The sequence below is a fragment of the Portunus trituberculatus genome, chromosome 42 (assembly GCF_017591435.1).
Source record: "Portunus trituberculatus isolate SZX2019 chromosome 42, ASM1759143v1, whole genome shotgun sequence".
In the NCBI taxonomy this organism is placed as follows: Eukaryota; Metazoa; Arthropoda; class Malacostraca; order Decapoda; family Portunidae; genus Portunus; species Portunus trituberculatus.
This window is the reverse complement of record NC_059296.1, coordinates 16252446-16267788: the sequence shown is the minus strand read 5'-3', so window position 1 is coordinate 16267788 and position 15343 is coordinate 16252446. Positions and strand designations below refer to the sequence as shown.

General features: G+C 36.8%; 1 protein-coding gene across 1 annotated transcript in view; it reads right to left on the bottom strand.

Annotated features, from left to right (window-relative positions):
- Window positions 1–15343, bottom strand: part of LOC123517297 (constitutive coactivator of PPAR-gamma-like protein 2) — a 132285-nt gene that overhangs the window by 106351 nt on the left and 10591 nt on the right. The window contains 4 exon segments of the mRNA XM_045277242.1: window positions 6285–6765; window positions 7324–7400; window positions 8148–8343; window positions 11882–12049. Coding sequence (XP_045133177.1) covers window positions 6285–6765; window positions 7324–7400; window positions 8148–8343; window positions 11882–12049 — 922 coding nt within the window.

The window sequence follows — 15343 nt, the reverse complement described above, 5'->3', positions numbered from 1 at the left end:
GGGTCACTATCACAGTTTTCCACCACCCTCTGTTCATATTCCTTCTGTGCTGTTCTCCTTACTTCAACATATCTATTCCTTGCTGTTTTGTAAACTTCTCTTGATAATACATCACTGTTTTTCTTAAGTTTCTTCCATGCCTTTTCTTTGTTTTTTGCTTCTTCACAATTTCTATTAAACCACTGTTTATTATTTAAAGTCCTCTTTCTGTAATATGGCACAAACTTTTTCACAGCAGTTATACAAATCCATAAATTTATCGTATTTCAATTGCATATTCCTTTCCTGGTATACCACGGACCAGTCAATTTCATTAAAGAACTCCCTCATATGGTTATAATTTGCCTTAATATAATTCAATTTTTCCTCCCTGCGTTCCACAATCTTATTCGTGCTTAATTCCATATCCAACTCAAAGCTTAGGACATCATGATCGCTTCTCCCCAAGGGACATTTATGTTCAATTTCCTCTTTTAGAGAGATGCCCTGGTAAATACCAAATCCAACCTTGCTGCAACATCTTGTCCCCTACACCTTGTTGGTGATCTCATCCACTGTGTCATCAAGTTATTTGTTGCTACCTTTAACAATTCCTCTGCCCACTCACCACCGTTCACCACTTCGTAGTCTTCCCACACTATTTCTTTACAATTAAAGTCTCCGACTATCATCACTCTATCCTTTCTGATGAGTTCTTGCTTCATTCTGTCTAGAGTAGTTCTCATCACCATTTGGTACTGTTCATATTCCCAAGCACTGGTTCTGGGTGGTATGTATACTGTTATAATATTAATGTCCCTCTTGTCATCTGTTATAAGCATACTAATCACTTCCTCATTTCTCTTACTATAGTTCACCTCCTTCACTATCAGATCTTCCTTAGTAAGAACCATTATACCACCACCTCCTTTATTTTTTCTATCATTTCTCCATACTTTGTAGTGTTTTACAACAAACCAGTCTAACTTTATTTCGGGCCTTAGCTTTGTTTCCACTACACACATTATGTCCGGTTCGTTATTTCTTAGGTAATCCATACATTCTAGCCTCTTAGACAGAAATCCATCTATATTCATGTAAATCACTTGTATTCCATTCCTAGTCTCTTCCATGTAATGTCTATTCCGCCTGTTTTATCCACCACTTCTTTAGCCTCCCATTTCTCATCCTCCAAAAAAACCTGGTCATTTCCTCCTCTGTTCTTTCGTCGTTCCTCTCTTTCACTTCAGTTACAAGCTCTTTCATTTTCATTCGCTCATCCTGTGACATATTTCTTCTTATGTAAATTGTTTTGGTTTCCTCCGAGTCCTCCGAGTGTGTGTGCGTGTGTGTGTATTTACCTAGTTGTAGTTTTACAGGGCCTGGGCTTTATGCTCGTGTGGTCCCGTCTCCATATCTACACTTATCCAATCTTACTTTAAAAGTGTGCACACTCATTGCAGACACCACTTCCTCATCTAAACTGTTCCACGTCTCAACACATCTCTGCGGGAAACTATATTTTTTAATATCTCTCAGACATCTTCCTTTTCTCAGCTTTTTACTATGCGATCTTGTGCTTCGGATGTCATATTCTTCTCTCAGGATCAGTTTCTCATTATCCACTTGGTCCATTCCGTTGATCAATTTATAAACTTGTATCAGGTCTCCTCTCTCTCTTCTTTGTTCCAGGGTTGGTAGATCCATAGCCTTTAGTCTCTCCTCATATGTCATCCCTTCAAATTCTGGAACCATTCTTGTAGCTATTTTTGTAGCCTCTCCAATTTCCTTATGTGTTTCTTTTTATGAGGGGTCCACACTACTCCTGCATATTCCAATCTGGGTCTTATTATAGTACTTATCAATTTCTTCATCATTTCTTTGTCCATGTAGTGAAATGCTACTCCAATATTCCTTAGCAAATTATATGTTTCTCTAAAAATTCTATCAATATGGCTTACTGGTTGATTGTTTTCTTCCATCGTCACTCCTAAGTCCTTTTCCTTTTGACTTTCTCAGTTCTACTCCATCTCCCATCTTATAGATTCCCACAGGTCGTCTTTCACTCTTTCCCATTTCCATGACATGGCTTTTGTTCACATTGAATTCCATTTCCCACTTCTTACTCCATTCCCAGATCTTATTTAGGTCTTCTTGCAGTATTTCACAATCCTCCTTTTGCTTTATAACTCTGCACAGTTTCGTATCGTCCATAAACAAATTTATGTAGCTGTTCACTCCTTCTGGCATGTCGTTAATATAAATGAGGAAAAGTATTGGTGCCAATACTGACCCCTGTGGCACTCCGCTTTCTACTGCTCTCCACTTTGACTTCATATCTTTAACTACCGTCCTTATTTCTCTCCCCCTCAAATAATTTTCTATCCATCTCAATGTGCTTCCTTTTAAGCCACCTTTCTCCTCTAACTTCCACAGTAATCTTGCATGTGGCACTTTGTCAAACGCCTTTTTTAAATCCAAATAAATGCAGTCAACCCATCCTCTCTCTCTTGTACTCTATCAACTATTCTAGAATAGAAACTCAATAAATTAGTTACACAAGACCGTCCTTTTCTAAAACCAAATTGGCTATTTGATATTAATTTGTTGTCTTCAAGGAACTCGATCCATTGTTTCTTTATTATTCTTTCACACATCTTGCATATTACACTAGTTAGTGATACCGGTCTGTAATTTAAAGGTTCTTCCTTCCTTCCGCTCTTATATATGGGAACCACCTCAGCTCTTTTCCATTCTACTGGTACTGTTCCATTTTCTATTGAGCATTTTATGATGTTGTATATAGGACTTGCTAGTTCTTCCCTACATTCTTTCAGTATTCTGCCTGAGACTTCATCTGGTCCCATTGCCTTCTCTTCATCCAGTTCCTTCATTAACTCTTTTATTTCAAGCTTGGTTACTTTAATCTCTTTCATATAGATTGTCTCTCTATTACTCTGTGGCCTCTCAAATTTGGATTCCTTAGTAAAGACCTCCTGGAATTTTTATTTAATAGTTCTGCCATACTTTTTGGGTCTTCCACCATCCCATTCTCTCCTTTTAACCTTTCTATTGTTTCTTTTTGCCTAATTTTTCCATATATGAATCTATAGAACAATTTTGGTTGCTCCTTACATTTTTCGACAATGTCTTTTTCGAAGTTCTTTTCCTCTTCCTTCCTCACCTTAACATATTCATTTCTTGCTACTTTGAAGATTTTCTTATTTGCTGGATTCCTATTTCTCCTCCACCTTTTCCATGCTCCATCTCTTTTCTCCTTTGCCTTGGCACACCTTGCATTAAACCAATCTTTCTTTCCTTCTTCTTTAGGTCTATATTTTGGGACATATTCCCTGACTCCTGTTTTGTATATTTCCAAAAATAAGTTATATTTGTCTTGCATTGTCTCTGAGTTTTCCATCTCCTCCCAGTCTACGTTTTTAAAATAGTTCTTGAGATTCTCAATATCAGCCTTTCTGTAATTTAATCGGTCTCCTTTGTATGAATCGTCTCTATCTTCCTTTCCTCTTCTATATCTATTTCTAATATTGCATGGTCACTCTTTCCCAATGGGCACTTATATCTTATATCATCATTCATTTGTATACCCCTTGTAAAAACTAGGTCCAATCTCGCCAGCTTGTCGTTTCCTCTGAATCTTGTGCATTCCTTTACTCTCTGGTCCATCATATTGTCTATCATTAGGTTCAAGAATCTTTCTCCCCAGGCTTCTTCCCCCATACCACTTTCATAATTTTCCCAGTCCACTTCTTTACAGTTGAAATCTCCTACTAATATCACTTTTCTCCTTTCTTTAACGATTCTCATTAGACTCCTTATTGTGTCATCTATCATGTCTTTATATTCTTGATTGGTCCATGAATTTGTTTTTGGTGGCACATATGTTACAATGATTGTTATCTCTTTTTTATTAATATGCATCTTAATATACAATACTTCTGCTTTTCCTTCCCCACATTCCATTTCATTTATCACTATCTCTTTCCTTAACATAATGATGACTCCTCCTCTTCCTTTACCCACTCTGTCTCTTCTCCATACATTATACCTATTGTCCAAGTCTATTTTGATTGCATTATTTAGTTTTGTTTCAGCCAGGCATACAATATCTGGATTTTCTTTCCTTATGTAATCTCTTAATTCTAATTTACTTGATAAATACGATATGTTCGTATACATCATTTTTAGTCTTTTGCCTTTATCATTTTTAGTTAAACTTGTTCCACTTTTTTCTCTTCCTTCTTGTTTATATACCATTTCCTTATCCTGTCTCGTAGAATTCTCCAAAAAAATGCCTTCTCCTCTTCTGACCTTTCATTATTCTTTTCCCTTACTGCTGCTGCCAGTTCATTGTATCTCTTCCTTTCTTCCTCATTTCTATTTTTCTTTATATAGATATCTTTGCAGCCTTCTGTTTCTCTAAGTTTTGTTGTTCTATATAATATTTCTTCTGTTGCTGCTTGTGATTTTAGTAGTATTTTAATTGGTCTCGTTTTCCTTCTTGATATGGTCCCATTCTGTTTATTTCTTCTACTTCCTCTTCCAAGTTTTGCCTATCTTCGTCGTTTAGAGTCTTCAGTAGGTCTTTGACAGATTTCATTTCTTCTTTTCTCTTTTGGTCTATATTTTATATTTTTTCTTTTATTCCATATACGACTACACTCTTCTTTTTTTCTGCAATTTCTCTAACTAAATTTTCTTTTGTCTTGAGGACTCCTATCATTTTGCTTGTCATATTTTCTTCTTTTTCTTTAAGTTGTTCTTGAATCACCTATTGAAAATCAGCCTTATCTTTCTTATCTTGGACTCTCCATGCTTGTACTTCTTTTTTAATCACGTTCTGTACTCTTTCCTCTTCCTTGTTTACTAGATCTTTCAGCTTCTCTTTTTCTTTCTCGGCTTTACCGAGTCCTTCTTCCATCTGTTTTTTGTAGTTAGCTACTTAGTTTTTTAGTTCTTCGTTTTCCGCTCTTAGCCTAGCTTCATTTTCTTCCACTTTTTTTTATCCTTTCTCTTAGTTTTATAAACTCTTTATCCTGTTCTTCATTCACTTTCATTTCCATCTTCTCTTTTATCAGTTTATCTAGTTTATGTTCAATATTTGACACTCTCTTTAGTAGTGAAGTAGTCGTTGTATCGAAACCTTCGAATACACGATCACCCTCATCAGCATAGTCATCATCAGCTTTCCTACCTTCTCCAATCTCACATCTGCATTTTGATGGTATCTCTCTTTCGCTCATTATTCCTTAATACTTGATTTCATGAAGAAAAATGAGACCATACTACCTGCCCAGGCCACTGTAAAAACTGTACAACCGGTATGTAGTGAAGATTAGCTGCTTGTCGGAACGGCGCCAGTGCGTCCTTCCTCTACCGTGTCTCGTGTGTGTGTGTAATTCACTGTTTGTTTGATCTGCTGCAGTCTCTGACGAGACAGCCAGACGTTACCCTACGAAACAAGCTCAGAACTTATTATTTCCGATCTTCGGATAGGCCTGAGACCAAGCACACACCACACACCGGGACAACAAGGTCACAACTCCTCGATTTACATCCCGTACCTACTCACTGCTAGGTGAACAGGGCTACGTGAAAGGAGACACACCCAAATATCTCCACCCGGCCGGGGAATCGAACCCCGGTCATCTGGCTTGTGAAGCCAGCGCTCTAACCACTGAGCTACCGGGCTGTGTGTGTGTGTGTCTCTCTCTCTCTCTCATATATATATATATATATATATATATATATATATATATATATATATATATATATATATATACACTGAAGTTTTATGTCACTGTAGATGCTGGCTTGGAAAAATGAAAATATAAAGTTGGATGACAAATCATTAGTCACTGTCATCATGTTTCATTGTTTTTTTTTTTTTTCAGCAACATAATGTAATTCTTTAATTAAGGCAGGATGAAGATGAAACTGAATGAAGATGAATTTCAAATTTCTATGCAAGTCTCTGCCTTGGAGTCCATAAATGCAGGGGAATGACTGTATATAAAACACTTAGAGGTAGGTATGTATATGCTTAAATATAAATTAATAAGGTGTAGTTAGCCAAGTATTAAGCAAAATGGTTACCAAAAGATACAAATTTAAAACTGTATTTGAAAATTTCTTGCATTACAAAAAATATAATAGAGAAAATATGCTACATTGCATATTTAAATTTTCATGCATATGATATTTAACAAGATTATAAATTTAAATAAAGTTTGATTTAAATGATTCCACGGCTACAGTGTAGTTGTGATACTAACATAATATACCTGAGTCGTGGTCGTGGTCATCGAGGTCGGCTGGCTGTACTGTCAGGTCCCCCTTCTGATGCTGCTCCTCCCCCTCCTCCCTCTCCTCTTGGTGCCCTCCTTCATCCACCACTTTCTCATCCTCTCTCCCAATCTGTGTTTCCCTCTCCCCATTATTAAGATTCTCACTGGCAGGGTGTGGCTCGTCATCTTCCCCAGTCACTACAATAGTAAAGCCACCAAGACGGGACTCTAGTGCTTGTTCCAGCTGGGCAGCATCAGGAGAACGTGAGCCACTGCCACTGCCTCCTCGACTGCTGTTCTGGGGGCTCCCAGGGCCTGTCACTTCAATTACAATTTGAGGAGGTGTCACAAGGTTGGCAGTCCCGCTGCCATTTTCCCCATTCTCCTTCTCAGGAACAACAGCCAAACCTGGGACAGGTAAACCTGACCCCTCTCCACATTTAGGGAAGGTATCAAGTCTGCTTGGGCCCTCAAACTGCTGTGGGACACTTCCTGTTATGTCTCAATGCTCAACATGCACCCATTCATACTTCACATATCACAAACATTCAACTAACCACCTGACATACAGAATCAAAAGTAGTGACAAGTCACACTTCACTTTCAATTTATGATACTGATACATACTCATTTGAAAATAAACATCATGATGAAATTAGCGATTGGCTAAATAATTACACAAAAGCTTAGTTTACTTAAAACAACTATTCACTGTTGTAGTTATTGACTGTGAAAAGACCACTAATATAATTATATATTTTACTAGTTTAAGATGAGTAACACCATTCATGTCTTCACATAACTATTGTTTGGATATAGATACTGAAATAAAAACAGATGCTTTTGCTTAAAAAAAATGGTTTTGTAATAAAATTGCAAAATAAACCTGCAACACTTTGCCAATAACAAAAACTTGTGTGAGATAGAAAACATCTTTTATGACACACTGGGACTTAATATTTTTCAAGAAGTCAAAATAGGTTTGTAAAATAAAGATGCAGCAAGCTTGAGGAAGGCTGTAAGCATTATATATTACCTTGGGCTCCCTGATCTCCGGTCTATGCACAGAGTGGTAGTGGTGTGGGGCATGCCTGGGACCACAGTCTCGCCTCCCTACACAAGAAAGACATACACAACTGTATTTTCCCCCTTTGAAAGTTGAATGACAACCTTATATGGGCCTGGAGCAGGGGTGGGCAAACTTTTCAGTACTAAGGCCCCATTAAAAAAAATCACAATCTTATAGGGCTGCATACTATATTAACTCAAAAGCATTAATATTTAAAATACAAAATGAAAGGCTTCTAAAGAAAAAGCTATTCTCACAAACATGTGCACACTTGTGGGAAGAAAGTTAAATGCCCACAATACTATCTGGCACTGTTTATTAACTTCCTAATTTACTAACATTTGTCAGGCCACATGCGATCTGTGGGCTGTAGTTTGCCCACACCTGGCCAAGAGTAAGATGGAATATAGAAATATAAATATTTACAAATAATTAGAGAGAGAGAGAGAGAGAGAGAGAGAGAGAGAGAGAGAGAGAGAGAGAGAGAGAGAGAGAGAGAGAGAGAGAGAGAGAGAGAGAGAATATTGTGTGCATATTAACAAAGTCTAATGCAAATTCAATATATAAGGCAAGAGGAAACCATACAATGAATTGCATAGAGCTTGCAAACATGACTCATCAAACTTTGCAATCAAGAGTTAATTAAGTTATAATATTTGTTATTGCCTTCTTGGCTTCTTTAAGAAGCTAACCCAGTCATGACATACTACTAAGTTGATCCAGCAATCTTTTAAATTGTGTTACATTACTACTTAGCCAATTTTCAACATAATATATGAAGACAGACAAACCTGAAGGAAATGGCTTATAACGAAGAAAACCATCCTTCGTGCCATTGAGGAAGTATTGTACAGATTCCTTGAACTTGGCCACTCGAGGATCACTTACAGAACCAAACACTTGTGCTCCAATAGTCAACAAGTTGTTCACATCACACCGATTCACTATAAACTTGACCACAGCACGTATGACATCTTCTTGTGGTGTCTGTTGAGTAATGAAACATGAATATCATTATAAACCTGGGATTTTAAGACAAAAATTTCAACTGATTACTGTTGTTAATGTCAGGTGATGTTGGGGGTATACTATGGTATGCAGCAAAGTTTTTCTGTAAAATCAATTTTAAATCTTGAAGGTTTGAATTATCAAACAAGGAATGGCCTACCTATAAAACAAATATCAATTTTGTAGAAAGAAATTAAGTACAGTGGAGACTCATTACTCAAATGTCTTAACAGCCAAACTTTTCAATGCTCGAACACAAAAAGTTCGATTCAATACTAAAAAAATACCCGATAGTCGAACATCCACACATGTGGTTGTAAATAAAGGCTCCCTTACCTCTCCCTTCTCTCGCCAGTTGTGCTGCCGTGGTTGTCAGAATAATATTCTCGTGCATTCTGTTTTTAGTTTTTCATTTATAAACTTAACACCAAAGGCTTATTAGTGGAAAAAATATATGGTGTTCGAACAGCCGCACACATGGTTGTAAACAAAGCTCTCCTCTCTCACTCCCCACAGCGACCATTGTCCCGTTCTGATACCGGTTTTACCAGTAATACAAGAAATCCAGTATACCGGATACTGGGGCATATCCCTAGTCCTGTCGTAGTCTTGAAAAAGGAACATTCTTCTGCATTAAGTAGTTTTTCATTTATAAACTTATAATGCCACCAAAGAGACTTACTAGTGGTAAAAATAAGAAATCTAGTGAAAGTGCATGTGTTAGTGATCAGTAGCCTTCCATTAGTTGGGTTCACAGGAATCACACAAGAAGAAAAATTACAAAGACATTTCCATAGACAGTGACTCATGCTCCAATGACCTCCCTTCTCCTCCCCACCCTTCTCCCCTCCTATCCTACATTATCCATCACCAGCCTTCACTTACGATATGTAAAATAAAAGTTTTGCTAAAATTAGAAAAATTACCTGATTTATAGGTATCGACAGTTGAGCTTTTTCATACTTGAACAACAATTTAGAATAAAATAAGTTTGAGTATTGAGTCTTCACTGTACCTTTTTTGGCCATTCAACAAAAAAATTCCACTATACAAATTATTTCAATAGAAGGGAAGATTTGTACAGATATTCTGACCCAAGAGTTAATTTCAAATTATAATAACTGATATAATGATGTTTGAAATTAAACACACATTATATAAAGTGTTCTACAAATAAAACAACAACAGAAAATTTTTTTTTTAGACAAATGCTTTACCTTGACAACCTGTATTAATGTCTATGAGTATTTCACTCCTGCAGTACCAATGAAAATTATTATAAATGAGATTTTGTTGTGTGAAATAAAACAAATACGAATCCTGTATTGTTTTACTATCAAAACAGAGGAAAAACAGAGCAGGATGTAACTATTTTTTCTACTACTTCATTTCATGTTATATGATGACAGGGAATACTTAGCCTGACTATGCTGTGTCTTAGATAACCTATTTCCTAAGAAATATTGAAGATTTAAGCCTGATTTTTCAGTATGTTTTTTCCACTAAAAGTATTTTCTGTCAACTGTTATATTATATCTGATGCTTACCTTCCTTTCTGTTAGTACCACGAAACAAGTATGTAAGGGTTTTATTTTATTTTCATGTAAAAATAAAACATGAAAGAAATTTCTGTACACTACACCCTCTAACAATATCATGAAAAGCCATCCTAGCAATGTTATCCTAAAAACTAGTATCACAGCAATGATATTGAATAAAACCACATACTATATTGTCAAATATTATTTACATATGCCTGATATTCATATTCTATACCTTACAAACAGGATCATGCAACATTCAAGGTTATAAAATAAAATGCTATGATATGAATGTCTCAAGCTACATTGTATGCCACAAACAAAAAATCTTACGGTGTCATATCACTTGCTATCTTCTATCACTATTTTCATGCTAACTGTTCTTCTCATTTTACTAACTGCATGCCTCCCTTCCTCCCACAGCCTTGCTGCACAAGACTTTTCTTTCTGTCTATCTCTCTAATGAAGGAGTTAACCAGTGCTCTAAATCATTCATCCCTTTCTCTAGTAAACTAAGGAACTCCCAGTCTACTTCTCTATTTCCATCAACCTGTGACCTAACATATGAAGAAGGACTGAAGGAAATAGGACTGCCAACCTTACAAGATAGAAGAGAAAGTTGGGGGCCAAATAACAATGTACAATGTCAATGGCATTGAAAAGATAGACAAAAAGGAAATGGTGCTGTTGACAGAAGAAAAGGAAGGACAAGAGGACATGAAAAGAAGATCAGGATGAGGCAGTGTGTGAAGGATATTGGAAAATACAGTTTTCCACACAGAATGGTGGAGAAGTGGAATGCATTGGATAATGAAGTTGTTAAGAGCACATAATGTGCATAACTTTATGGAAAAATTAGATAAATGGAGACATGGAGACAGGACACTATGAACCTCACTCAAACCCTGTACAATACAACTAGGTACAGTAAGTCCTCATTTTACACTAGTTTATTATACGATAAATTCGCAGATACGATAATTGACAATTACTACCATTTTTTCAATTTACGATAAAAAAATCGCACTTACGATATTTGAAATTCCCACCGGCTGTGATTGTGGCACTGCACTGCGACCAAGTCGGACCAACAACAAACCAGTCACTTTTGCGCCAGCACAACGAATAACAGTGAGACTGTGCTCGGTGATTTACTTACATTATTCTCTGCATTTAAGACCAATTCCTGTCCAAAATGTCACCGAAACGTAATTTGGATCTTGGTGAAGAAGTGGGTAAGGGTGAACGAGCCAGGAAAAGTTTAATGTTGAAAACGAAGCTTGATATAGTCAAGAGAAAAGAACTTGGGGAAGGCTCGTCAGCTATAAGCCGTTCCCTGAATTTACCACAGTCAATAGTTGCTACTGTTTTGAGGAATGCTTCAAGTGTTAAGGAGGCAGCAGCTAATGCTTCAAGCCTGCAGGTAAAATTGCTGACAAAACATCGGGAACCCATTATGGATCGGATGGAGGGTTTACTTAAAATTTGGATAGACAGCCAAACACGCCAGCATGCCCCACTCTCGTTGAGCCTCATTTCAGAAAAGGCCCTGTCTATTATTGAAACCTTGAAGGTTGAGATGGATGTTTGTTTACTTTTTTCGATTGACTTTCATACTGAGCTGAAACGTATTCCTATCTAATACATGTTAAAACGAGTTTGGTTTACACTAATTTCGGTTTACAATAGCTTTTTGAGGAACGCATTTCTAGTGTAAAACAAGGACTTACTGTATGTAAACTAGATAAACACACACACACACACACACACACACACACACACACACACACACACACACACACACACACACACACACACACACACACACATAAAACATTCCCAAACACAAAGTAAAACTTAATAATCAATTTCTTACCGATTACCACTCATAATAAATCAATACTTTAGATTATGGGGAACTTAAATGTTAAATGTTATCTGAATTAAATGAAAATGGCTAGATTTTTATAGCTTACCTGCTGTTTCTCATATCCTGGAATCAGTGATGCATAAAAATCCTTAAGATCTATCTCTGTAAGCAAATAGTTTCCTAAGAGTGCAGCCAGTAAGCAGAAGTAGTTGCGCTGAAGACCCAAACCTCGGGCCACCTCGTCTAGAATAAACTCTTTGGTCTCTAGGGAACCCTGTAAAAGAAATGACATATAAGAGGACTATTGAATATAGATATGTAAATGAATATATAGAAAATGAATGAATGAATAAAAAAAAAATAAAAAAGTAAAATAAATAAATAAATACTGTGGATATTCGCTTAACCCTTAACGTACGGTGATCGTTTCAGGACGATTGTAGCATTGCGTGCAGAGAGGCGGGGATCGTTCTGGGAATCGTGATTTTTCCGCGCTTAACGTTTGAATCTCTCCCCCTCACTATTGGTCCTGGGGCACGTGGAGGTATCTGGTAACTTTTCTTGCTTGCCTCCTCAAGCCTTGAGACATATGTTCCCACACAATAGGTCAGGAATAGGGAGGAAACGGTACTCCGAGTGATGTTATATCAGTGTTACTGGGTAGTGACATTGAGGATAGTGATGAAAATGAAGACAGTGATTTTTTCATTGAGACAGAAGAAAGTGAAGACTCCAGTAGTAAATTCTGATAGTGATCTAGGAGACAGAGACCAACCCTCACAGTGACGTTCATAAACCTCCTCACGTACTCCCCTCGAGGAATGTGCTGGTGTGTCACCCATGGTTGCCTCTACAGGACTGTGCTTGTCGGCCAAGTCACGTGAATCCCATTGCTAATAAGAGTTGCTAGATTCCAATTATTATAGAAATCCACAATACTTGTAATATGTGGTTTCTTTTTCTTTTCCTGTTTTGCACATCATTTCATATATTTGAGTTGCATTTTCTTGACATGAAAGTGCAAAAGTTCCTACTTTTACATCAAATTCAAATGCCCAAAAGAGAGAGAGAGAGAGAGAGAGAGAGAGAGAGAGAGAGAGAGAGAGAGAGAGAGAGAGTGTTATCAGAGAGAGGGGTATTTCTTAGCAGCGGGTAATGCCACGGGTTCGGGGAGAATATTTTGATATGCAATAACTTTGCTCTCAGAGGTCATAACATGTTGAAAACTACATTGTTGTACTCAGAATAACACAGAGAAATATGCTTTTATAAGGAAAAGAATCTTTTAGCATTTTTGATAAGTGTGATTTTTCCCCGCTATAACAGATGGAAAATAAATCAGCTCCCCGTACTTTAAGGGTTAATGAGCATAATTTGTCCTCAATCCTACTAATAATGCAAAATACTTGCAAAGTGAAAAAATTTTCCCATAGGAATCAATATAAAATGCAATAATGTGTCTCATGCTTAAAAGAAAATAATAATGATTATATAAAAAACAAATTTTTTTATTATTCACACACAAAACAAAAAGAAATTTAATATACAGTAAATGAACCTGGGAAAGAATAAATATACCTCTCTCTTGAGTTTCACGCTTGCTTGGTTCCTTAGATATACAGTGAACCATTAGACTTCTAACATAATTTCTTCCAGAAGGTTGTTCAATGTCTGAACTCTTTGAAGTCTGAAACTGTTTTCCCCATAGGAAAACAATGTAAATCATACTGATCCATTCCAAGACCCGAGATTTTTACCAAAGTACAGTAATACCTTGATATATGATCACCCCAACACACAAATTTTTTATATACGACAAAAAATTTAATATAATTTAGGCCTTAAAATACGAACATATTTTTAAGATATGAATAGCCATCGGTAGATGGCGCAGCGATCACTCGGCTACCTGTGTCCACCCGAATATTCAGCCCACATTGTGTATTGTTGTTCATCCTTTGTGCATGTATGTGTCTGTGCTCCTCGGCAGTGTGTATTTTTTCTTAAGTTTTGTGAACTCATCATGATCATGGGTCCCAAAAGTAAAAGTTTGGCGAGAAACACACAAAATAGCCTGTATTCACATACTGATTACACTTAGAAATTCAATAAACGAGTGAGTACAAATGGTGTTCTGTCCACAAGCAACTCTTCCTCTACAATGCAAAAAAAAACAGAAGTCTCTAGATGTCATGGTTACCAAAATATCACAAGTTAAATGAAGTAGTATCATCAATTTACGTGGTCTTACGTCTGATCGGGTTCAGTGGCCTTGGCTAGAGTGATAAAAAACTGGCCCCTTGTATACTCCCTCTCTCTCCTGTCGCCTGTTCTGATACCACTCTCATTCAAAAGCTGTCTCCCTGTAACGTGGCGAGAGACCCGAGGTATAGAAGTAAGGCGCGGGAGAGGTGGCGGAATCAGACACAGTGAAATCACTGTCGCCCCCACCATGCATTGTTGGTGACACAGTGACGTAGAGCATATGTTTTTTACTCCTGATGAGTGTTGGCAACTCACAAGCAAAGAAAACGGGAAGAAAATATCCAAAATATGGCTGTAAAAAGCCTAAACGTCTATCGATGTGCCTCGAGTCTTGTGTAATGAACGCCTATCTATGTGTCCCGAGTTTTGCAGGTTAAGTTGTTATTTTGGGCAATATAGTTCATTTATATCATGCATACAATAAACATTGTATTTATCTTATATTAAATCTATATTTGGTTGGTATTTAATGCATGTTAATTTTTTGGGGGGTAAATTCATATCACAAGAATGAATTAATTCTATTTCCATTAATTTTTATGGGAAAAATTAATTTGATATACAATTTTTTTTTATATACAACGATCATCACGGAACGAATTAAAATTGTATGTTGAGATACCACTGTAAATTAGAATTGAACTACGTAAAATCAATACTATTTATTGTGTTTCATGGTATACTGAGATGATAGTGTGAGAGCAGGGGAAGCTTGGCATTACGTACGTACTAATACAGATGGCTATTTCTGAGTGATCTTTGCACTTGAAGCTACTTGAAGCTACAACTCAATACAACCTCAATGAAAACTTTGTTTTGTTTCACATGTATTACACCTTCTCACTACAATAGTTAAGAAATATTTTTGTTAATTACGAAATCAGTGTACTTATATGAAATATTACTCAACCATACTACCTGGTTACATGACTGGTCAAATGTCTGACCCCATCTGGAAATAATAGCAATGTGGCAACATGGAATCAAAACAAACAGGGAACTGATGTTTACCTCCCACCAACTGTAGTGCTGAACTTGATTGCAAAGCTTGTGGTACTGAAAACACTGAAAAATCCTTATTCATTCCAACCCGTTAAGAAGCTCACTCCCCCACCTGCTCTACTCACTTATTTAAAAATACAAACTTTTAACCCGCTAAGACCGATGGCCGCAAAATTCGCACCCTCCCATTACCGCAATCATCATAAAAAAATCAACTCTTATAAATTACTTTGGAAAAAAATCTGCTGTTAGTAGACATGACAATGCATCATCCTACAAGTTTTTATTGCTCTACTCACTA